The sequence below is a fragment of the Lutra lutra genome, chromosome 7 (assembly GCF_902655055.1).
Source record: "Lutra lutra chromosome 7, mLutLut1.2, whole genome shotgun sequence".
In the NCBI taxonomy this organism is placed as follows: domain Eukaryota; kingdom Metazoa; phylum Chordata; class Mammalia; order Carnivora; family Mustelidae; genus Lutra; species Lutra lutra.
The window spans coordinates 16,563,716-16,590,371 of NC_062284.1; the positions used below are offsets into that span (position 1 = coordinate 16,563,716).

The 26,656-nt window shown below is 41.1% G+C and overlaps 1 protein-coding gene across 3 annotated transcripts in view; it reads right to left on the bottom strand.

The window, feature by feature from the left end:
* The window catches only part of LOC125105097 (protein FAM169B-like), an 86,759-nt gene that overhangs the window by 10,105 nt on the left and 49,998 nt on the right, over positions 1 to 26,656 (bottom strand). For all 3 annotated transcript variants that reach the window (XM_047738205.1, XM_047738204.1, XM_047738206.1), the window contains 2 exons: positions 22,413 to 22,590; positions 122 to 304 (listed from right to left, as the gene is read on the bottom strand). In XM_047738205.1, coding sequence (XP_047594161.1) covers positions 122 to 304; positions 22,413 to 22,590 — 361 coding nt within the window. The remainder of the gene's footprint in view (positions 1 to 121; positions 305 to 22,412; positions 22,591 to 26,656) is intronic.

A 26,656-nucleotide genomic window follows, 5' to 3' on the forward strand; every position in this document is an offset into this window, starting at 1 on the left:
AGAGAAAAACCCAGACACCGAAAGTGCCAAGGAACCTCCCTCCCCCACAATCACCTGCAACGCACATGCATTATCCATCACCATTACCTCAACACTTCCTCCTGATACAAAGTGGGTTTACCTTGGTACATAGCAGGAGAAATCGGCCAACTGACGCCCAGGGCTTCATCCTCTCGGAACGTCTCACAGAAGTCCTGCAGCATGGCCATGCCCAGGCCTTGGCGACGGTACTTCCTCCTGACAAACACGGTGTCGAAGACAGGTAGCAGGTAGCATGCACCCATACCATCACCACACAGGCTGCCTGTAGGGAAAGGAAGTGATATGCACTGGCTGCAGACTTGCACCAAGCCACCAGGACCCTAAGGAATGTTTGCACAGCCAGGTCATTGGTACCACCTGGAAGAAGGGCTCACATCACTAACTAAACAACCTACGACAAAACAGCAGTTCCTCCCAAACCACCAGTGCTCCAGCTGGCAGATCAGCCCATATGTGATTGATCACTGGGAGTACAGCCACCAGACTATTATACTGAAATGAAAAACAAACCCAGATGAATGCACCATTCATGCGCCCAAGACCCTCAGATGCTGCCCTCTCCGCATGCAGGTCACGGAGACACTCGAAGCCAATGATGAGCATCTGGGTGACATCAAAGTTCCCCATGAACCCAGGGAATCCAGGCTAGGAGACCCACCCAACACATCTCTAGGGCATGGACTTGTTTTGGTAACTCTAGCAAGCAGTTATCGCATCTTATTAAGGTGAAGTACCTTTACCCTGAATAGACTAAGCTCCTACAACATCAATGACCTTGCTATAGCAGAGCAGGAGAAGCAACAGCTGACACCCTTCCCACTTTTCCACCCTGAACTGAACTTCACTTCACTGCAACCAGCCCCAGTTACCAGCACAGTTGCTGTTTCTGCAGTGGGAACTTAGAGTCACAACCAGTCACCTCTGTCATCACACTAACCAGAAAATCAATGCTACATGGAGCCTACTACAGCATCTTTCTCACTTCCAAACTGCACAGGTGCCTGTGCCCTAAATGCACTAGAGTCCAGGAAAAGAAGTATGTAGCATATTCAGTTCCTATTGGAAAAAGAGGCATTCATCCCTGCCAAGATTCAGAAGGTGGGTAATTTCCCAAACAAAAAAACTGATTCCAGTTCTAATTGGCCAGACTGAGTTGCAGAGACATACGCTGCTGTAGTTAACTGCAAAAATGGCCACAGTTATCTTCCTTCCTGTATCCACATCCCTTCACATGTGGTTCTGAAGCACCTGCCATCAAGAGATGGGGTCTGGCCTCATAGGGTCCAGTGCCCATCTGTTCCCTCTCATATCTCTGCCACTCGCCCCAAAACAAACCTGGACTAGCCTGTCACCATGAAAGAAACATGACCTGGGCACCCCTGTGGTCTCAGCAGACATCAAGCCACCCCCAAATAGCAGAGCCACCTACTGAACGGGTTAAAACCCCATGGAAACTGTCAATCAAAAGAATGGGGAACTAAATGGTTGGTTTTGTGGAAAAATGAATGAATGAATAAATAATCTGTGGCCAGCGATCAATACCACCTAATTCACTTAAGATGGTAACAACAGAGTATTTGAATTTCACCTTCAGTGTTCTTGAAATGATAGTACAAACTTGGGCTGGAATTTTATAACTACCAACTTTTTTTTTTTTTAAGATTTTATTTATTTATTTGACAGAGAGAGAGAGAACACAAGTAGGCAGAGAGGCAGGCAGAGAGACAGGAGGAAGCAGGCTCCCTGCTGAGCAGAGAGCCCGATGCGGGACTCGATCCCAGGACTCCGAGATCATGACCTGAGCCGAAGGCAGCGGCTTAACCCACTGAGCCACCCAGGCGCCCCACTACCAACTTTTATAGATGATGACAACAATATTCCCCAAATGATAAAGACTTCCAAAGCTGAAAAGGTTTAAAATTAAATAAAAATATAATTCCATTCACAATAATCTTTAAAAAGAGTCAGTATTTAGGAATACAGTTAACAAAAGAAACACAAGCTGTGAATACTGAAAAACTACAAAACAATGTTGACGGAAATTAAAGAAAATCTAAATAAATGGAGACATTCCATGTTCATGGATTGGATGGCTCAATACTGTTGAGATGGCAATTCTTCTCAAACTGCTCTGTAATTTCAATGCCAGCCCTACCAAATCCTAGCAGGCACTTTCTTTTTTTTAAAAGAGAGCGTGAGAGAGAGGACAGAATGGGGGCAGGTGGAGGTGGCAGGGGGGGAGAAACTTAAGCAGGCTCCATGCCCAGCACAGAGCCCAATATGGGGCTTGATCTCAACACCCTGAGATCATGACCTGAGCTGAAATCAAGAGTCAGACACTTAACCAACTGAGCCATCCAGGCACCCCACCAGCAGGCATTTTTGTAGACAATGAGAAGCGGATACTAAAATTGATATAAAATGCAAAGTCTTTATAAGAAGCAACCCAGTTCTGAAAAAGAAGAGTACAACTGGAAGTTTTACACTACCCAATTTCAAGGTTTCTTATAAAATCAAGTCAGGCAAGTCAGTGGGATACTGGTGCAAGGATAGGCATGCGTATCAGTGAAACAGAAATGAGTCCAGAAATAAACTTATACTTTGAACTTCAAAACAGTGCCCTTTTCAAATGAGGAAAAGACAATCTTTTCAATAAATGGTGGTAGGATGACTAGATATTGAAAAAAATTTTTTTTAAATTTTAAGGACATCCAGATGGCCAACAGACACATGAAAAAGTGCTCCATATCACTCGGCATCAGGGAAATACAAATCAAAACCACAGTGAGATATCACCTCACACCAGTCAGAATGGCTAAAATGAACAAGTCAGGAAATGACAGATGCTGGCGAGGATGCGGAGAAAGGGGAACCCTCCTACACTGTTGGTGGGAATGCAAGCTGGTGCAACCACTCTGGAAAACAGCATGGAGGTTCCTCAAAATGTTGAAAATAGAACTACCCTATGACCCAGCAATTGCACTGCTGGGTATTTACCCTAAAGATACAAACGTAGTGATCCGAAGGGGCACATGCACCCGAATGTTTATAGCAGCAATGTCTACAATAGCCAAACTATGGAAAGAACTTAGGTGTCCATCAACAGACGAATGAATAAAGAAGATGTGGTATATATACACAATGGAATACTATGCAGCCATCAAAAGAAATGAAATCTTGCCATTTGCGACGACGTGGATGGAACTAGAGGGTATCATGCTTAGCGAAATAAGTCAATCGGAGAAAGACAACTATCATATGATCTCCCTGATATGAGGGAGAGGAGATGCAACATGGGGGGTTAAGGGGGTAGGAGAAGAGTAAATGAAACAAGATGGGATTGGGAGGGAGACAAACCATAAGTGACTCTTAATCTCACAAAACAAACTGAGGGTTGATGGGGGGAGGGGGGTTGGGAGAGGGGGGGTGGGGTTATGGATATTGGGGAGGGTATGTGCTATGGTGAGTGCTGTGAAGTGTGTAAACCTGGCGATTCGCAGACCTGTACCCCTGGGGGGTACAGGGGTAAAATTTAAAAAATAAAATTTAAAAAAAAAAAATTTTAAGGAAAGAAGAAGCTGGAACAGAACAGAAAGCCCAGAATTAGACCCGCACCGATACAGTCAAATGATCTTTGACAAAGGAGCAAAGTCAAGTCAGTGGAGAAAGGACCGTCCCCATAAGTAAAACTGGACAACTGGATATCCACATGAAAAATAATAATAATAATAATAATCTAGACCTTCAACCCTTAAAAAACTTTACCTTAAAATGAGTCGCAGGCATAATGTAAAATGCAAAACTACAAAACTCCTAGAAAATAGCATGAGAGAATATCTAGATGACCTTATTTAGCAATAAATTTTTTACATACAATACCAAAGGCATGACCCATGGAGGGAAAAAATGACAAGCTGAATTTCATTAACATTAAAATTTGCTGCTCTGTGAAAGACCATGTCAAAAGAATGAAAAGGCGAGGCATGAACTGGGAAAAAACAGTTGAAAAAGACACGTTTGTCTGATAAAGGACTGTTATCTGAAATATGCAAAGAACTTTTAAAACTCACTGATAAGAAAACAAACAATTTGATTAAAAAGTGGACCAAAAGGGGCATCTGGGTGGCTCAGTGGGTTAAGTAAGCCTCTGCCTTCAGCTTGGGTCATGATCCCAGGGCCCTAGAATCGAGCCCCGCATCGGGCTCTCTGCTCAGCGGGGAGCCTTCTTCCCCCTCTCTCTCTGCCTGCTTCTCTGCCTACTTGTGATCTCTCTCTCTGTCAAATAAATAAATAAAAATCCTTTAAAAAAAAAAAGTGGACCAAAGAGTTTAATAGAAACCTCATCCAAGAAGCTATACATACAACAGATGAGCATATCAAAAGATGCTCCACATCATATGTCATCAGGGAAATGCCAATTTAACCAAGAAGATATCACTGCCCACCTAAAACAGTGGCCAAATTCCAGAACACTGTCGACACCAAATGCTGGTGAGGATGTGGAGCAACATTCCTTGTTGGGGGGACTGCAAAATGGTATAGCAACTCTCATTCCTCTCATTCCTTGTTGGGGGAATGCAAAATGGTACAGCAACTCTGGATGACAGCTTGGTGGTTTTTACAAAAGTAAACATACTCGTACCATATGATTCATCAATTGTGCTCCTTGATATTTATCAAAAGGAGTTGAGAACTTATGTCCACACAAATGTTCATGGCACCTGGATTCATAATTGTTACAACCTAGAAGCAACCAAGATACCCTTCCACACCTGAAAGGATGAATAAACTACAGTACACCCAGATAACAGAATATTTAGTGCCAAAAAGAAAAAAGCTATCAAGCCACAAAGACATAGAGAAATGTTAAGGCATATTGCTTAGTGAAAAAAAGTCAATCTGAAAAGTCTACAATTACACCAATGATAAAACATTCTGGAAAAGGCAAAACTAGGAAGGCAGCGAAAAGATCAGTTGTTGTCAAGGGGTCATGGGGAGGGAGGGACAAATGGGTGGGGCACAGGAATTTTTAGGGCAGTGAAGCTATTCTGTATGATGCTACAAGGGTAGCTACATGTCATTATACATTTGTTAAAACCCGTAGAATATACAACACAAAGAATAGACCCTGATGTAAACTATGGGCTTTAGTTAATAATAATATATCCTTCTGGAATGAATTGTGTCTCCCCAAAGTCTTACATTGAAGCCCAACTGCCAGTACCTTGGAATGCGACTATATTTGGAGACAGGCACTTTAAGTGGTGATGGAGTTAAAGAGAAGTCTTTTGAATAAGCTCTCATCCAATCTGATGGGTGTCTTTATGAGAAAAGGAAATTTGGACACACAGAGAGATGTGCACACACAGAAGAAAGACCGTATCAGGACACAGTGAGAAGCGGCCATCTACAAGTTAAGGAGAGAGACCTCGGAAGAAACCAAACCTGCCAACACCTTGATCTTGGACTTCCAGCCTCAGGAACTGTGAGAAAATTACTTTCTGTTGTTTGAGCCACCCAGTCTGTGGTATTTTGTTATGGCAGTCACAACTGATTAATAGGTGTATCAATTTTGGTTTACAAATAGTAACAAATGTGTCACACTACTGTAATGCATTAATAATAGAGGAAAGTGTGTATGCACGGAGGAGGGTGGGGGGATGTTGGGGAACTCTCTGTACTTTGTCCTCAATTTTTCTATAACCTAAAACTGCTCCAAAAAACAAAGCCTACTAATTTTTGAATGTACCAGGTGTTTTTAAAAATTAAGTTGAACCCTCACCTCACGTCATATATAAAAACTTAATTCAAAGATGGATCTAGGCATAAATACAAGCTAAAACTACAAAGCTTTTGGGAGAAAACATAGAGGAAAATCTTCACAACCTTGGGTTAGTCAGAGAGTTCTTAAATTCAATACCAGAAGCATAATCAATTGACAAATCTGACTTCATTAAAGTTAACTTCTGTACTTCGAAGTTAGACTATAAGAAAATGTTTATGAATCACATTTCTGATAAAGGACATATCCAGACTATATGAAGAACTCTTATAATACAATAAAAAGAAAACAAGCAACCAATTAAAAATGGACAAATGATGTAAATAGAAACTTCTTCAAAGAAAAAATACAGGGGCGCCTGGGTGGCTCAGTGGGTTAAAGCCTCTGCCTTCGGCTTGGGTCATGATCTCAGGGTCCTGGGATCGAGCCCCACATCGGGCTCTCTGCTCAGTGGAGAACATGCTTCCCCCTCTCTCTCAGCCTACCTCTCTGCCTACCTGTGATCTCTGTCTGTCAGATAAATAAATAAAATCTTTAAAAAAAAGAAGACATACAAATTGTTAATCAATGAAAAGATACTCAACATCATTAGGAAAATGAAAATCAAAACCACAGTGCAAAGCTACTTTTGACCTACTAAAAAAATGGCTATAGTCAAGGCAACCAGCAGTCATAAGTGTTGACAAGATATGGAGAAATTGAAACCCTCACATAGTGCTGATGGGAATTTGTAATGGTAAAGCTACTTTGTCAAATAATTTGACAGTTTCTTAAAGTTAAACATGTGTTTATCCGATGATCCACCAATTCTATTCCTAGGAAACTAATATTTGCTACAATTTGGATGAACCTCAAAAAACATTAAGAAAAACAATCCAGGCACAAAAGGCCACATATTGTATCATTCCATTTAGATGAGCTGTCCCAGAAAAGCAAATTGATAGGGACAGAGAGCAGACTGGGGTTGCCTAGAGCTGGGGTGGAAACAGATTGATAGCCAACAGGCAACTTTTTCGGGTGATGAAAATATCCAAAATCTATACAGTGGTGATGGTTACACAACTCTAAATTTTTCAGAAATCACTTACCCTTGGCAAATTTTATGCAGTGTAAAATTATACCTCAACAAAATCGATTTTTAAAAGATTCAGTGGGGGCACCTGGGTGGCTCAGTGGGTTAAGCCTCTGCCTTCAGCTCAGGTCATGAACTTAGGGTCCTGGGATCGAGCCCCGAATCGGGCTCTCTGCTCAGCAGGGAGCCTGCTTCTCTCTCTCTCTCTCTATCTCTCTGCCTGCCTCTCTGCCTACTTGTGATCTCTGTCTGTCAAATAAATAAATAAATAAACTCTTTAAAAGATTCAATGAATTGTATTAAAATTATTGTATTGGGGTGCCTGGGTGACTCAATGGGTTAGGCATCCAACTTTTGGTTTCAGCTCAGGTCATATGAGATCTTTCAGTCATGAGATTGAGCCCCACGTCCAGCCCCCCACTCATGTTCTACTTCATGTTCTTTCTCCCTCTCTCTCCCCTTTTGCCCCTGTCTACTCACATGTTCTCTCTCTCTCTCTCTCTCTCAAATAAATAACATCTTTAAATAAATAATAAAAATAAAATTATTATATTGAAACTATATGAAAAAAATACAATCAAGAGTAAAAGAGGGAAAACAGTAACTTTAGGGTGGAGAAGCCTGTCAGACACCCCCGTGAGTGATCAGGGTGAGCATGGCTAATAGTAGTGCTGGGATCATGTACTTTCACGTGTGATGGAAGCATGTGAGGAACAGGACACTTACTTCCCTTTCCCCCAAACCCATATCCCAGTCTAATCATGAGAAAATATCAGACAGACCTAAATTAAGGGACAGTCCACAAATCTCCTGACCAGTACTCTTCAAAAGTATCCAGGTCATGAAGGACAAGGAGAACAAAGAAATGGTCACAGATCAGGCAAGGGAACTAAAAAGATCTGAAATATGTGCAAGGTGGTATCCTGGATCAAACCTTATAAGAGAAAAAGGACATTGCTGAAAAATTAACCAATGTTAATTTCTTAGGTTTGATCCTCATACCATGATCCTGTCCTATGTTACCAGTGGAGGGAGGGAGGTGAAGGGTATAAAAGGAACTCTGAACTATTTTGCAGCTGTTCTGTAAATCTAAAATTATTTCAAAATAAAAGGCTGGGGAAGGGGAAGAGGCAAAAGAAACAAAAGCACTCCACCAGCCCTTTCTAATGGCTAATCATACCATCAGGTTGGTCAAATAAAATCTGTCCTCTAAAATCAATTCCTGGAGCACTTGGGTGGCTCAATGGATTAAGCATCTGCCTTCCGCTCAGGTCATGATCCCAGGGTCCTGGAACTGATCCACCAATCAATGGGGGATCCATTGATCTCCTGCTCAACGGGGAGTCTGCTTCTCCCTCTCCCTCTACCCCACCCCCAGCCCCTGCTTTCTCTCTCTCTCTCTCTCAAAAAAAAAAAAGACCTTTAAAATCAATTCCCAAAACCAAAGAATTGCCTTTTTAAGAAGGATACTAATTAACTGTAATAAGAATATTATGTGATTATGAACAGGGGCAGAGATAATGAGCTGGCTGCATGCCAATGGACTCTCCACTCATAATCAGAACCTCAAGTCCAAGGAATTCATATCACATGGCATGGAATGGTTGGGAAGAACCTCAGCAATGATCTCAGTCATTCTACCCATTATACAGACATGGCAGCTGACAGTGTCAAGAAAGGTTCAAGAACAAACAACACAAAACACACAGAGAATAAAGGGCTTGGCTCTCTTCTGTCAGTAACATTGCCCAACTGGGTCTCATCAGCTCACAGAGAGTCTGGTGAACCCAGAACAAACTCAGACCAGCCATGCCACCAAGGTAGCTGGGGTCAGAACTAAGCCAAGAACCAACACCTCCTGGTGCCCTTTCTTCTTCTTTCTGGCTGCTTCATGTCCAAAATTACCTTCAGGGATTACATAGGTTGTCTCTACCTAACAACACTTAGAAGATTAAAGCGTATTCCAGATGGGCACTGTTCAAAATCAGAACAAAGATGCTGTCTCTCAGGCAAATTTAAATATCCAGAAAGGTCTTTTACCTGAGGACAATGGATCATGGAAAGAAAATTCATGGGAACAGATCCATAGAGATCACAATTCATAGTAAATGGTGGGGATAAAACAAAATAAAACAAACAAACAAAAGTCTGGTAAAGCACAAACCAGTCAGAACTGGTTAAATGAGCAGCAGGATGAGATCATTTTTACCATAAATGCTGGTAGGAAATAAACAAGTAAAACTGAAAATTAACAAACCAAGCATCAGAATTTAAAAGACTGAAAAAGAACAGAAAAGAGACCTGAAGAAAATAAAGGGAAGGAGACAAGGATAATAGAAATTAATGAAATAGGGGCGCCTGGGTGGCTCAGTGGGTTAAAGCCTCTGCCTTCAGCTCAGGTCATGTCTCAGGGTCCTGGGATCGAGCCCCGCATCGGGCTCTCTGCTCAGCGGGGAGCCTGCTTCCTCCTCTCTCTGCCTGCCTTTCTGCCTACTCGTGATCTCTGTCAAATAAATAAATAAAATCCTTTTTTTAAAAAAAAGAACTTAATAAAATAGAAAACAAAAATACAACATAAAGGATTTTTTTTTAATTTCAAGAGTTATTAAAGGAAGATTGAATACACCATACATAAAGCACATTGGGAATTAAAATAAAAATATCACTATAGACATGCAGAAATTTCAAAGGTAAGAGAATATAATAAATATCTCTACACCAATAAACTGGAAAAACAGATGAAAAGGACAAATTCCTAGGACAATACAAACCACCAAAACTGACTTATAAAAAAAAAACAGAAAGACCAACCTGTCCTATGAGCATCAAAACATGAACTCCGTAGTTTAAACCTCTCCCACACTGAACACATCAGGCCAGGTGGGTATAAGTTCTACCAACCTTCCAAGGAAAGCCTTCCAGAGAACAGAAAAAGGGAGAATATTCTCCAACTTAGTCTCTGAGTCTCACCTTTTAAGGAAAAAGAAAAAGAAATAGCCAAGGAGGGGCGCCTGGGTGGCTCAGTGGGTTAAGGCCTCTGCCTTCGGCTCAGGTCATGATCCCAGGGTCCTGGGATTGAGCCCCGAGTCGGGCTCTCTGCCCAGTGGGGAGCCTGCTTCCCTCTCTCTCTGCCTGCCTCTGCCTACTTGTGATCTGTCTGTCAAATAAATAAAATCTTAAAAAAATAAAAAGGAAAAGAAATAGCTAAGGATCAGAAAAAAAGGTAAATAACAGTAATTCATAAGCATAAGACAAAAAACTTACACCCATATTAACAAACTGCATTCAACAGGGTGTACAAAGTTAACTTCGATCACGGTAAGGGGCTGGTTTTCTGCTCACCACTCTGGCTGTTCTGGGGGAGACGCAGAATCAGTAAGGGGCATGAGCTAAGACTACACATAATGAAGACTTTGCCTTCAACAGCCTGGGAGGACCTGAAGAAGGAACTTCTGAAAGAAGGAAACAAAACTTACCAAAGAGTAGGCAGGCAACATGGTACCAACAGGCTGTCCATTAAAAATAGGCACCCCAACAAAACACAGAAAAAGACAAGGAGGGTTACTTCACGAAGACATTGAGTGAATTCTTGGAATACCTAAGACAGCATTCACAGATGGTGCACCATGGGGGAAATGATAGCAACAGGCAGCCAGAAAGTAAGGGAAGAAATGGAATCTGCTTCAAAGAGAGAGATTTGCTGGGAGGAAGATAAAACAGGCAGGGGGCGAGACGATGGTCACAGTGTGTTCCCCCCGCCGGCTGCTTTTGAGAACTAAGACCTGGGCACCAGGGAAGTTTTTGGTGGGAGGCCCCAATGCACAAAACAGCCAAGCGCCTGGCCAAACGCAGCCCAGCTCTTGGTGCGTGTCCTTTTGCAAAGTAGCATTTGTGTGGGCTGGGAAGCACCTGTCCAGGTTTGTCCAGCTGATCCCAAAGACAGTTTGCTGTCCGTGGCTGCTGTAGAAACTTGGCCCTGCGAAGCATTTTAAGCATAACTGCTCTAAAAATCCAAATTCAGGCCACAGTTGCTAGTCCAAGAGATTCAGTTCAGCATGGGATACTCTTAACCCATGGACATAGAAATAGCTAAAAGCGTTAACTTTCGCTAGCCATTAGCACTATCCTTTTGTTACAATCATATTAGATGTGGGCGGTGAACCCACTGTACAAGGTCAGAGCCAAACATCCCTCAGAACCGGGGTCAGAGCCAGACTTCCTGGGTACCCATTGCACAAGGTCAGAGCCAGACTGCCTTGGAACCTGGGGCAGTTGACGATGTACTGACGATTCTAGTAAATGACCTGGATGTTTCTGAATTCTTCCCACCAAGGAGCGTTGCTAACACCTATCTGCATAAAATCTTTTTTTTTTTTTTTTTTAAGTATGAGACATTTAAGTTGTATTTGCTGGACTAGGCACTGGCAAACTTTTTCTGTAAATTCCAAACAGAAAATACGTTTAGGCTTTAGGGGAAACTGTTCATCTCTGCAGTTGTGCAAAATCAGCTGTGGACATTATGAATGGGCATGGCTATGTTCCAATCGATTTCTATTTACAAAAAGAGGCGATGAGCAGAATTGGGCCAACAGGCCATAGTTGTTAATGCCTGCTCCAGAAAAAACATCACTTTTACAGGTAGGACTAAGTGTTTATAATACCTATTTGTAATAATCATCTTTTCTCAAGAACAACTGAAAACAATGCATTAATGTCAACCACTCCTAAACAAGATACATTTATTTTTAATTTTTTCTTAAGATTTTATTTATTTATCTGACAGAGAGAGAGACAGTGAGAGCAGGAACACAAGAAGGGGGAGTGAGAGGGAGAAACAGGGTTCCTGACGAACAGGGAGCCCGATGTGGGGCTCAATCCCAGGATCCCCAGGATCACGACCTGAGCCGAAGGTAGACACTTAATGACTGAGCCACCCAGGCGCCCCAAAACAAGATACATTTAGAGATAAGAATTAATTATATCATTTTTTTCTTCTAACATTTCTTTGTATGTATTTTACTATTATAAGAGGAATTTATTTATTTACTAAGATGCCATGAAATTCTCTCTTAAATATTGGGGGAAGAAAGTTTATCTGCTTAAAGAAATAACTTTGGCCAAGTTGGCTTTATCTCGGATTGTTAGATGAAAATCTGTGCCAGTAAGTCACCTCCTTTTCAGATTACAGGAGCAAAAACTGTCCCGGTTCAACTCTGCGCTAGAGGACCCTGCATGAAATCCAGCCCGTGTGGCATAGAACAAAGGAAAATTATAAAAGCAGGTGGTGGCTATTGGAGAGGGCACGGATTGCATGGAGCGCTGGCTGTGGTGCAAAAACAATGAATACTGTTACGCTGAAAATAAATTTAAAAAAATTTTTTTGTAGAGGGCACGGATTGCATGGAGCACTGGGTGTGGTGCAAAAATAATGAATACTGTTATGCTGAAAAAATAAAAAATTTTTAAAAAAAAATTTTTTTTTAAAAGGGAAAAAAAGCCAAAAAAACCTACCAGTTCCTCCTTTTTTTTCTTTTTTTTTCTTTTTTTAAGGATTTTATTTATTTATTTGAGAGAGAGAGAAAAAAAAAACAAGAGCAGGGTGAAGGGCAGAGGGAGAGTCAGGCTCCTTGCTGAACAGAGAGCCCAATGCGGGAATCGATCCCAGGACTCTGGGATCATGACTTGAGCTGAAGGCAGACGCTTCACAGACTGAGCCAGCAGGCACCCCTAGCACTTCCTCTTCTAAGTATACACTCAAGTGGTGTTGCCCAAATGTTTTCTCGTTATCACCAACCTAAGGAGCCATTTTTTCCTAATCGTGCACCCCCCCCCAACTAGATACTAAGGAATAAGGCTTTGTTGGATAGGGCTGAGGTTTGGAGGGCCAGAGACCATTGTATTATCCATGATTCCTTTGCTCCCCAAAGGTTTGACTGTCAGGGGCAACGCCACCCCACTGAGAATGCATGCCTTGGGTGAGTGGGTCTCCAACTTCAGAGTTCTTGGGAGTCACCTGGAGTGCTAAGACAGATCACAGGGGCCCAATCCACTCCAGGGTTTCGGAGGCAGCGGGTCTTGGATGGAGCTTGAGAACTCCTGTAGCCCATAATATGTGAACAGCACGAACTGCCTGCTGAGCACTCCATCCATTACACACCAGCCACTGAGCAAGCAACGAAGGGCTGCCTGGTGGTGGTGACCACAAATATTCCAGGCCAGACTGAGACTACTTTATGAACAGGATTCTTCCATGGATTATGATGGGCTGTCTATCCAGCCCACAGTCCTTTAAAATTGCCCCTACCACAGCCAAGAACGAAGGCTAGGTGGCCATACCTGGACCACAAAAGCCAGCCACCCCCCCAATCCACAGTCAGTTGAGATCAAAGTGAACCCATGATGCACAAGAAAACCAATCCACGAGCCAGCTGGACCAATCTGATTCTTTTAAGAGACTTTAAATGATGTGGAAAAGGTATCACAAATAATCTTGGCCCTTTAAGGCAGGTACAAGGAGAGGCCAGGGGACATGATGGCAAATGAAAGTCAAGGTTACAAGGAGGCAGGAGATACAAGTGGGTAATGTTAGCAGCTTTGCAAGGCTGAGAATGTAACAGCTGCTGGTGCACATCCCAACAGAAGAAGCCTGGCTGCATCCCGTGCATTTCCCCCTGCACCTTCCAATGCCGCATCTCCACGGGGACCTCCATTCCTTGTCAACAACAACCCCTTTCTCAACAGACAGCACAGTAGGTACATGAACCAACACCGCACTCCCCACTCACGCCACCTTTGCTACTGATGTTTCTGCTAAAGTGCAGAAGATGGCCTGAGGGGGGCCTTCCTGATGAGACAACCCAGGAGGAGGGACCTGTGACATTGGACTTCTGGGGGAGGGGAGAACAGAAAACCCTCCCCACCCCCCACTTCAAAGAGCAGGACAGCCAAGGCCACTTCGAAACATCACTGCTGTCCCGAAGGTCACGTGCTTGTCTGAATGGCAAGTCACCTAATTTAATACTTTTCAGTGACACTCCTGTTTTTATGATTTGCATTAGTGTTGGAACTTTCAGGCAGCTCAAACAGAAAGCTGTTCTTTTTAGATTTTTATACAAAAGCAACACACGTCTTAGCTCTGCCTCAAATTGGCCAAACTCGCCACTTACCAGTCCAGTATTTTCTTCCCTTGAAAGCTAACAGTCAGTGGACTAGTGCTCTGAGAACAAAAGGTCAAGTAAAACCTCATTAGTTTTGATTATCTAGGGAGAATTTCAACATAAAATAGTGATCTGGCTGAAGTGTCAATATTACTGAGCAGTCAAATGAAGGCAGAAATTCAAACCAGCCCATTCAGAATATGTCCCCAAAGAGAGGTCTACCTGAAAAGATCTCATTCAGTCCATACAAAAGCACCCACTTGTTGTAAACTGAATGTGCACGTCAGCAACAAAGAGGCACAAACTACTGATCTACACATTGACTTGGATGAATAAAGGCATTATACTGAGTGAAAAGAGTCAGTCTATTGGGGCACCTGGGTGGCTCAGTTGTTTGAGCGGCTGAGTCTCAATTTCGGCGCACGTCATGATCTTGGAGTCCTGGGATCGAGCCCCAAGTCAGGCTCCATACTCAGCCTGGAATCGCTTGAGAGTCTTTCCCTGTCCCTCTGCTCCTGCCCTCTGCTCATGCTCTCTCAATATATATAACATAAATATACAAAATCTTTAAAAAAGAAAGAAAGAAAGAAAAGAGTCAGTCTCAAAGGGTTATAAATTATATGATTCCATTACACGACACTTTAGAAAAGACAAAACAATAGTGATGGAGAACAAATCAGTGGTTTCCAGGGCTTTCAGGTGGCAGTTAGGGGGCAAGGAATGACAAGGGATAACATGAAGGAGGTTTTGGGGGTGGTGGATTTTATTCCTTATTTTAATTATGGTTGTAGTTACATGAATCTATACATAGGTCAAAATCCGCAGAAGTGTAAAGCAAAAAAAAAAAAAAGGTCAATTTTACTGTCTAATAAATTTTTAAAATACTTAAAAGTATGTGCCAAAGAAGTGTTTAGAAACAATGTATACTCTTTTTTTTTTTAAAGATTTTATTTATTTATTTATTTGACAGAGAGAGATCGCAGGTAGGCAGAGAGAGAGAGGAGGAAGCAGGCTCCCTGTGGAGCAGAGAGCCAGATGCGGGGCTCGATCCCAGGACCGTGGGATCATGACCTGAGCCGAAGGCAGAGGCTTTAACCCACTGAGCCACCCAGGTGCCCCAACAATGTATACTCTTAAATAGATGGCCCCTGACCCCTGTGATCCAATTTATGCAATGAATCTGCACATTTTCTTTTCCTCTCAGAATGAAATTATACACTGCAGCCCAGCTTAGGCTAAATTAAGATATTCTAAATCAAAAGAACCTAATCTCATGAAGAAAAATCGTAATGCTGCAAAGTTGAGAAGCATGCCATGTGCTACGCCAGCATCCTCAGCATCAACACAAAAACACTACATAATGTCATGACAAACACTGAGGACAGAGCCGAGACTAAAGAAACGTTAACTGTTCTGAACTTGTGAACTACAAACTCCTCCTGCAGGCCATTAAATTATATGTATCCACCAGTGATTTTTTTTTTAAATCGTGTGTGCAAATAATGAAACATAATAAAATATATTTATCCACTAACTAAATTATGTTTTGTTTAATCTACTTATATGCTGTTCTATCAACCATTTCCTTTTTTTATTTTTAGATTTCATTTATTTATTTGACACAGAGATTGAGCACAAGCAGGGGAAGCTGCAGGCAGAGGGAGAGGGAGAAACAGGCCTTCCACCGAGCGGGGAGCCCCATGTGGGACTCAACCCCAAGATCCCAGGATCATGACCCAAGCTGAAGGCAGACATCTAACAACTGAGCCACCTATGTGCCGTGCTATATCAACCATTTCTTAATTCATCAACATAAATATCTTTCTCTGATTATAGAAAAAGATGAGAAGGAAAGGAATAAAATTCTCTGATCTACACCTAACAGGATCCCTATCAGAAAATGGTGGTGGAAGGAAATGTTTGGTTTTGGTTCCTGCTGTTTAGGGGTTCTGTACTTTCATTATGCAAATCATATTGTGCAAATCCCACATATAATAACTACTTAATAAATAAATAAAGGTGAGAAATCATTTAAAGTTACCACTGGGTAGAGGAAAATTTAATTTCAGAAATTTGCAACTGGAAATGGTGCCTCAGTGGCCTCAGTGGTTACGCATCCAACTCTTGATGTCAGCCCAGGTCTTGATCTCGTCATGAGTTGAAGCCTGGCAGTGGTCTCCACACTGGGCATGGAGCCTAAGGAAGGAAGGAAGGAAGGGAGGGAGGGAGGGAGGGAGGGAGAGAGGGGGAGGAAGGGAGGAAAGAAAGAAAGAGAGAGAGAGAGAAAGAAAATAAAGTTGCAACTGGACCAGGTAAAACCTATGAGTTTGCAGCTTACTGGCCATAGGGTATAATTCAACCCCCAAAGCTACAGAAAACACTCATGGGAAAAACTGAAACATTACCCATTAAATGTGTCACAGATCAGATTTACAATTAGGAAAGCAGCTGGAAATGTAAAGCAGCATGAGATCCACAGAATGAACCAAACTCAAATTCAAAGCAACTGCCACAGCTAGCCAACACATGAGTGAAGGAGACCCCATGGAACCCAACAAGAAAAAAGTCAAAGACCAGAGAGACAATTTGAAAAATGGCACCACACAGGATCAGATGTGACAGTTTGATGCTTTTCTCAAAAATAGACCTTCCTCAACTGAGACAGTTCAAGTGGCAGAGAGCTGAAGCCAAATGAGCTTTAACAGTGAAAGTACAGAACCCCCAAACAGCAGGAACCAAAAACAAATAACAACAAAACAAAACAAGCCAACAACAACAACAACAAACGAAAAGCAAAACAAAAACACAAAGCCACACACACAAAAAAATACCCTCAGGAAAAGTAAATCAAATCCATATGAAAATCTTTGGCCACTAAATCTGCAGGCACACTGAAGACCTCTACAGGGCCAGGCTAAAGAAACAGCCATGGGAAGTCACACAAACAGAAGTCAGCCGCTATAGATCACAAAGGAGACAAAGTCTACCCTTTGAAGATAGGCAGGTTGAACAGCTACTAGATCAAAAATCTAAAAATCCTCAGAAAACACACACCAAAAAAAAATTGAGCTGTTACACTATATCTGCAATATCTAATTTTCGACCAAAAATTATTCAACACACACACACACACACATACACACACACACACAAAGCCAGGAATGTGTGACCCATACTCAGGAGGAAAAAAAAAAAAAGTTGTCAATATAACTGATTTTAAACAGACCCAGATGTTGGACTTTGCAAAGGCCTCAAAACAACTTTACAAATATATTCAAAATATTAAAATAAAATAATTCAAAAACTTAAAGGGAAATATATGGAAAATCTCAACAGAGAAATAGCAACTACAAAAAATAATGTAAATTCTAGAGCTAAAAAGTACAATAACTAAAAATTTTCAATGAGCTCAACAACAGATTGGAGATGGCAGATGAACTTGAATAGGTGCCAGTAGAAATTACCCAACAAAGAGAGAAAAACGTTTGAAGAAAAATGAATAAAACCTCCGAGACAAAACTTAAAGACATTATGAAGCACCCCAGCACACACACAACTTGAATCCCAGATAAAGAACAATGAAGGCAGCATTTTTTTTTAAGATTTTGTTTATTTATTTGAGGGAGAGAGAGAGAGAGAGTGAGAGAGAATATGAGAGGAAAGAAGGTCAGAGGGAAAAGCAGACTCCCCATAGAGCTCAGAACCCAATGCAAGACTCAATCCCAGGACTCCGGGATCATGACCTGAGCCAAAACAGTGGCTTAACCAACTGAGCCACTCAGGTGCCCTGAAAGCAGCATTTTTAAAAAACTGAAGAAATAATGGCCCAAAACTTCCAAAATATGGCAGAAAACATAAAGATTCAAGAAGCTCACCAAAGCCCAAGAAAGATAAACAGAACTAAAATCATTTCTAGGGCGCCTGGGTGGCTCAGTGGGTTAAGCCGCTGCCTTCGGCTCAGGTCATGATCTCAGGGTCCTGGAATCGAGTCCCGCATCGGGCTCTCTGCTCAGCAGGGAGCCTGCTTCCCTCTTTCTCTCTCTCTGCCTGCCTCTCCGTCTACTTGTGATCTGTCTCTGTCAAATAAATAAATAAAATCTTTAAAAAAAAAATAAAATAAAATCATTTCTAGATACACTAGTGTCTATACAGTCATATAATCTATATAGTCGAAGACAAAAAAAGCTAAAGTTAAAGGGAAAACTTTGAAAGCAATCAGAGAAACCTATGTGTTATGTATGAGGGTATAACAATAAATAACTGGCTAACATCTCACCAGAAACTATGAAAGACAGAAGCCTGGAAAAACATATTCAAAGCACTGAAGGGAGTGGGGGAATTATCAGTAATAATTCTATAGTCAGCTAAACTATCCTTCAAATATGACTATAAAGTAAAATACATTTCAGTAAACAAAACCTGAGATATTTGTCGCCAGCAGAACCACACTACAGCAAATTCTAAAGGAAGTATTTTAGCCTAAAGGAAAAATGACACTGGATGGCAAGTGGGACCTATATTAAAATTTATCTAAAGGTAAGTATGTGAGAAAGATTTTAGCTATACTTATTTTATTTATTTTAAAAGATAAGACTACTAAATTAAAAATTATAAATCAATAAAGGTAGGTGTATAACATGAACAGATCTAATATATAACAATAGCACTATATAAATAAGGGATGAACAAAAACACACTGTTAAAAGATTTCTATATTTCACCTGAGGTAATTCAATATTAACTGTAAGTAAATCAGGAAAAGTTTAAGAAGCATACGTGATCCGCAGAGTAAAAACTAAAAATGCAAAAATATAGAACTAGAAAGCCAATAGAGAAATTAAAATGAAATACTAAAAAATATCTGATTAAAATAAAAGAAGATATGAAGGAGGGACAGAGGAACCAAAAAAAAAAAAAAAAAAAACAGAAGACACAAAACAAATTACAAATGAGAAGACCTTAGTGTAATCATATCAATAATTAAATGTAAGTGGACTAACACTCCATTCAAAAGACAGACTTTTTTTTAAGAGTAGGTTTAAAATCCAAGACCCAGGGATGCTTGTGTGGTTCAGTCAGTTAAGTGTCTGTCTTCGGCTCAGGTCCCAGTTTCCTGGGATTGAGTCCTGCATTGGGCTCCTTGTTCAGTGGGGAGCCTGATTCTCTCATTCCCTGCACTTCTCCTGCTTGTGTGCACACTCTTTCTCTCTCTCTCTCTGACAAATAAATAAATAAAATCTAAAAGTAAATAAATAAATAAATAGGATCCCATACCCAGCTGTATGCTATCAACAAAATATATGCTTCAGATAATAAAGACATGAACAGACTAAAAGTAAAAGGCTACAAGCTACAATACAAGAATATATTCCATACAAATCATAAGCATAAGAAAGATGATGGGTCTATATATATTAATATCAAACAAAACAGACCTCATAATAAGAAATATTACTGAAGACAACTGGGGACTTCATAATGATGAAATGGTCAATATATCAGGTAGGTATAACAATCATAAATATAGATGTGACTGATAACAAAGCTTCAAAACACATGAAGTAAAAACTAACAAAACTAAAATGAGAGATGAATGCACAATTATAGACTTTCACAAACTCTCAGAAATTGATAGAACTAGACAAAAATAATCAGTAAGAATGTAGAAAATCTAAACAACATTATTAATTACCTTATCCCAAATGATATTTCCAGAACACTAAACACAATACCTGCAGAATATACACATTCCTTCAAGTCTACAGGGAATGTCTACAAATACAGACCATATAATGAGCCATCAACAATTCTCAATAATTCTTAAAATATTAAAAAATTCAAAATATTTTAAACTGTTAAATTTATATTTATATTAATTATATTTATATTTATATAAATATAAATTTAAATTGATATTATAAATTATACTGTCTATTTATATATGAAATAATTATTTATATTATAAATACATATAAATTAACCTTATAATAATAAAATTAATGTTTAGAATATTTAACAATTTAAATATTAATATTTAAAATAGTAAAATAGACTACATTCTTTTACTGCAAAGGAATTAAGTTAGAAATCAAAAATAAGGGGTACCTGGGTGGCTCACTGGGTTGAGCCTCTGCCTTCAGCTCAGGTCATGATGCCAGGGTCCTGGGATCAAGCCCCACATCAGGCTCTCTGCTCAGCAGGGAGCCTGCTTCCCCCTCTCTCTGCCTGCCTCTCTGCCTACTTGTAATCTCTCTCTGTCAAATAAATAAATACAATCTTAAAAAAAAAAAGAAATCAAAGGCAAATCAATAAGTAAAACATTTGGAATACCTGGAAATTTAAAACTCACTTTAAAACACTCATAAAAATCACAAAGTAAATTTAGAAAATATTCTGAACAAAATAATAATGAAAATTGGTAAACTGATAAAATAGATTCCATCAAAATTCCAAATGTTTGCTCTCTGAGAAATACTGTCGTGCCAAAATGAAAATGTTTTCCAAATATATATCTGATAAAGAACTGACACCTAGGGGCGCCTGGGTGGCTCAGTGGGGTTAAGCCTCTGCCTTCGGCTCAGGTCATGATCCCAGGGTCCTGGGATGAAGCCCTGCATCTCATCGGGCTCTCTGCTCAGCAGGGAGCCTGCTTCCCCCTCTCTCTGTCTCTGCCTGCCTCTCTGCCTACTTGTGATCTCTGCCAAATAAATAAATAAAATCTTAAAAAAAAAAAAAAAAGAACTGACACGTATAACATATGAAGAAACTGCAATAAGCAAAAACCCAATAAAATATGGACCAAAATATTTAATAAACACTTAAGTGTTAATAAGTGACCATCAACAAAGCACGCGACAACATAATATCGTTTGCAATTAGGGAAATGCAAATTAAAACCAAAATTAAATACTACTTCCCACCTTGTAGAATAGGTAAAATTAAAAAGACTCACAATACCAAGTACTGGCAAGGATGTAGAGTGGCTACAACTCTCACACTTTCCTGGTGGCAATATGTATGCAATTATTCTAACAGAAATATTTTTATTCTGTCTCTCCAAAAAGAAGCTAATCCAGCAAAAGGCAGTAAAAAATTTTTTTTCATTGGCAACATATACCTGAAGCATATATTTTCATTAATTTTATACTGGTTTGGTATTTCTTAAATGAAATAAACTGTTGAGTAACTAAAAGTCAATTGCCACTTTAAAAAAAAAAAAAATCAGTTCACGGATGAAACGACGTGACCCAATTAGCAGCCTCAGAGAACTTTCCACCACATTTGTGGAATTCATCAAAAATGAAGAAGAAACAGAAATCCAAGCACCTAGTCTGGTCTACCTTAGCTTGACAATCTTTTAAGGTCCTCCTTCCACTTTGAGTTCTGGGTCAGCCTCGGGAAAAAGGAGGAGGCCACAACCAACCTCTCTACTTGAGTGTCCAGACTGACCTTGACAAGTAGTTAACTAATGGAGTTACTTGCATGGGAAACTGGTCATCTCACACGGCGGGGGGCGACGGGGGGTGTTGACCAGGAGTGGGGAGGGAGAGAAGTGGATTTGTTCCATCCTGGACAGGTGGAACAAACACATAGTATGAACAACGTTCAACAGCACAATCAGCCTTCTGAGCCCCGAGAAAAACACGTAACCCAGGAGAACGGCATGTCCATGGTGGTTTGCCGGGAGATTATTCTTGCTAAAATTTAGGACTTCTTAAGAACTGAAGGACAGGGTTGGGTCCGCTTGGAGTAGAGATGTTGACAGCCTTTTAAAAATTCAATAAAGTATTAAAGAAAACGACTTTAAAGAAACAGACCAATCCCCGAGGCAAAATGGTCCTAGGATCACACTCACTTCTCCTCAGAGCCCCTAAAAATAAGTCCCAGTGTTTCACCATGACCTTGTTATCATGGCTGACGTCCCCCTCCTCTGAGGTAATGTCTATAAATCTTGGCATCCCGTGTGCTTTTGCGCCACATGTCAGCTATTAGCGATGGTATTTTTCCTGACAGCTAATGGGTAGCCTTAAAGAAAAGAAATGAAGAGTGTCGTGCTTTGCAGAGTCACTTTACACCATTAGTAGCAATAAGCCTTTATGAGGGACATGGCTCTGCCTGGGAATCAAAAGGACACGTTTTTCACCCTATTTGCCAGTACAATGAGAAATGAGAAAATGAAATCCATACCTTGGGTTTACTTGGGTTTATTTACAGGAAGGCTGAATTAGTGACACTTTCTGTGCCAGAAGACTCTCTCCAAGGAACACATGTGCTGAGGGAGTCCTCCAACGCAGGCAGACATCTACGGGGCCTCCCCACCCCATCCTCTGCCTCCTCCCCAGGGCTGTGTGTCCCTTACCTTTCCTTTTGGTTGTGTAAAATCCAACAGCTGACCCATCCCGCCACAGAATCTTTGCTTGCTCCTTCACAGAGTGAGGTAAAAAAAACATGTCTCGGTCATCCAAATTTCTCTCCAGTCTTCCAAAAATAACGACATTTAGAATGAAAAGCACAATCCTTTCCCCAAATGACTGAACCTTTGAAGGGGGGGAAAAAAAGAAGAAGAAGAAACAAAGGAAGAACAAGCAAGTGAGAGAGGAAAATCACACACGATAAATTTTGCACTTGGAATCAACCCACACATCAGGGCCAGGTGTGTGCGCCACCATCACACGATTCCCCTTGTACTCAAGAGCCAAAATGTGACTCACAGTTTCTCACCAAGGTTTTCACAACCCTGACCTTTCACACCCATAGGCCTCCAGGAGTGAGGGGCAGTACCAGAGGGGCCTCCCTGGTCCCCAAGGCTACCTATGTGTAATGAATATAAGTAGACAGAAAAAAGTCCATTGCAGGTCAACAAAACAGGAAGTAACCTCCAGGGGGGTCAGGCAAGACATTTCAGCAGATCCCCTGAATGTGTCTAGAAATAAACCCAGTCCACCTTTTTTTTTAAGATTTTATTTATTTATTTGAGACACAGAGATCACAAGAAGACAGAGAGTCAGGCAGAGAGAAGGGGAAACAGGCTCCCTGCTGACCAGAGAGCCCCATAAGGGGCTCGATCCCAGGACCCTGGGATCATGACCTGAGCCCAAGGCAGAGGCTTAACCCACTGAGCCACCCAGGCGCCCCCACCATTTTTAATAACAGACCCAGAATTCTGGCCTTCAGAAGGAGGGCAAGGAATTGGGGGGAATTAAAAAAAAAAAAAAAAAAAGAACTGGGAGGATCAATGGCTACATCAGAAACGTGATTTTTCGATGGCTTAAGACGTAGTAGATTTGGAGCACATGCTACAGTCCCAATCCCAGAGAACTACCAAGAATCAAGGGCCATCTTGTTCTAAGGCCATCAAATGAAACCACTTCCTGCCCACCACAATGTCATGGCAGGTGAAGAAAGTATGTGGTCAAGGTCAGGCCCACACAGAGTTTTAGCATTAACAAGTCGAAATAAGGGGCGCCTAGGTGGCTCAGCGGGTTAAAGCTTCTGCCTTCAGCTCCAGTCATGATCCCAGAGTCCTGGGATTGAGCCCCGCATTGGGCTCTCTGCTCAGCAAGGAGCCTGCTTCCTCCTCCGTCTCTCTCTGCCTGCCTCTCTGCCTGCTTGTGATCTTTATCTGTCAAATAAATAAATAAATAATCTTAAAACAAAACAAAAAAAAAAGTCGAAATTACTTCATGGTCCTGTCTGTTAAGATTTTCTGCATTTGGGGGCACCTGGATGGCTCAGTGGGTTAAAGCCTCTGCCTTCAGCTCAGGTCATGATCTCAGGGTCCTGGGATCAAGCCCCCGCATTGGGCTCTCTGCCCAGCGGGGAGCCTGCTTCCCTTCCTCTCTCTCTGCCTGCCTCTCTGCCTACTTGTGATCTCTGTCTGTCAAATAAATAAATAAAATCTTAAAAAAAAAAAAATTTCTGCATTTGGAGAGCCCCCGGGTGGCAAATACATAGCAAAAACAAAATACATAGCAAAAAAAGGCCTCCAGCTTCTGCACCCACAGCAGACATAACTAATCCATCCCACTCTATGTGGCTCAGCTTGGATAAGGTCACAGAGTCCTTCTACATGCACTCTTCTGGACAACCACAAGCCAGCACTAAATGTGATTCTTGACATGAACCCAATCAGCTATTGATCAAGGGACAGCATTGTTTTATCAGATTTTACTCTGGCAAGACATGCGTGACATGACAAGATTTTACTCTGATAAGACTATGTGACAGCCTACGTGTGGGGGTGTTTGTCCCCCACCCTATGCAGCACCATGGGATCAGCAATGTCATTGAATGGCCTGTGACTCCCACCCACAAGCTAGCATTCAATTCTCCCACCTGCGGGAGGTCCTGATTTATAGGTAAGGAAAGAGAAACCCAAGGAGGGTAAGTGATCACATTTATTGATTTCCCTGTCTCATTCCAAAGAGGACTTAGGACACCTGGACAAGGGCTCTGTCTGAGGCATCAGGCTCAAAACAACAGACCAGGGCTTCCCCAGGTCCCAGGCTGGTCCCAACCCATGGCTGCCGCAAGCATCTTCATCCATTACAACTAAGGTTTTGGAAAAGGGAACATTAATATAAATATCTACACTTCGTTTTATATTGAATACTTAATTCTTACATTTTTATCATCATTGTCATCATTTGTGATCGTGACTTCTCAGCCTAGCTTTGCTGGGAGATCTTTAGCAATGCCCAACTTTCTGAGCCTCCGTTTCTCCCACTGTTCAAGGGAGAAGATTGTCTGAGGCATCCTTAAACCACTTGTTTGGGGGAAGGATGGGTTAAAAAAAAAATACATTTGTTTTCAAATGCTCCGATAACAAAAAATAAGGCAGCTGTTGCCCCCCCTTACAAACGGCACAAAGTGTTCAGTGCCAATAAATCTATTAATTGGTCCAGAATGTAAAATAGTTCACCTTCATCTGGAGCCAAATCTTAAATGAGGAAAAGATTTGTGAAAACCACACCAGCTCAGCTCTGAGAAGCTGCCGCAATTTTGTATCTCAGACAGTAGCAGCCAAACCCAGTTCAGACTTTGAAGAATCACTAGCTGGTCACAAAACCTGAGTGGGGTGATGTGGGAGGTTATATTTTTCAACTTATAAAACCAAAAAGTTCAGAGGAAAGCCAGAAGAGAAAAGCAGATTGCATCTGGCAGAAGGGAAATAGCCAATCAAAAACTGGCAGGAGAAAAAGGAGAAAAGAAAATGCACTGAATTTATCCAATTTCATTATGGGGGGCGGGGGGAGAAATGTGTGTGATTCTGACTTAGAAACATTTCTGGAAACACAAAGCCGAGATCCAGTTCTAATCCCTCAATTAGGACCACTAATTATGTTAACAGAAAGAACATTAAGCATTTTTTTTTTGGTAATTTATGAAGAATAGTTGGCTAAGAAACAAAATATAATTAAAAGGAAAAAAAAAAGTCAAGACCCCAAAATCTTGGGGGATGGTTGGGGTAGATCGATCTTTACAACACGGTTCATTAAGAGCAGGTAACATCCAAGTTTCTTTCTGTTCACAACATAGGCCACATTTTTCAGAAAATGTGGGGTTTCCCTCATCTAAACACAGAGGAATTGAAAATGAAACAAGTGAATACTCTTATTCTGAAAAAAAAATAAAATAAAATATGAAAGAATTATTTAAAGAGCACGTTAGACTTCTCCTGGCATTCAAAACACCCAACCAGTAAATATCTCTGGCCCACCTGTGGGAAGGGTCCAGCACAGCGAGACAAATGGGCCAGGCAACCCCACTGAGTACCTCACACTCATTGGCTGAATCTCAAGCCATAGTTAAATCCCCTGGCGTCGGGGTGGGGAGGGGGAAACTTTTCAAAACGGTATCCACCGAGTCAATTAAAACCAGACCTGAAAATATCCTGCTGTTTGCAATAATATGGATGTAACTAGAGGGCATTATACAAAGTGAAGTAAGTCAGACAAAGACAAATCCTGCGTGATCTCACGTGCACGTGAAATCCTAACAAAGCCCAACTCATCACAACAGAGAATAGAATGGTGGTTACCAGGGGCTGTGGGTGGGAGAAGAGAGATGTCGGTCAAAAGGTACAAACTTCCAATTATAAGATGAATAAGTTCTGGGAATCTAATATACAGCAGGGTAATTATAGCTAATAATACTGTATTATATTAAAGTTGCTAAGACAGTAGATCTTAAATGTTCTCATCACACACACAAAAAATGGTAATCATGTAATGCAAAGCTGGTGTCAGCCAACACCACGGCGTCCATCATTTGGCGATATGTAAGTATACCAGATCAACACCTCCTGTGCCTCAAATTCACACAATGTTTATGTCAGATATATCTCAGTAAAGCTGGGGAGGGGGAACAGGCACGCAAAAGACAACCCACAGACGGGAAAACAATATTTGCCAATCAAAAAAGGCAATGTGCTCAATAAGGACTTGCATCCAGAATATATGAAAAATGTTGTAACTCAACGGTCAGACGTCAAGTAACCCAATTAAAAAGTGGGCCAAGGATTTTAATAGATATTTTCCCAAAGGGGATGTATGAATGGCCAATAAGTACATGAAAAAATGCGTCACAGCTTTGGCCATCAGA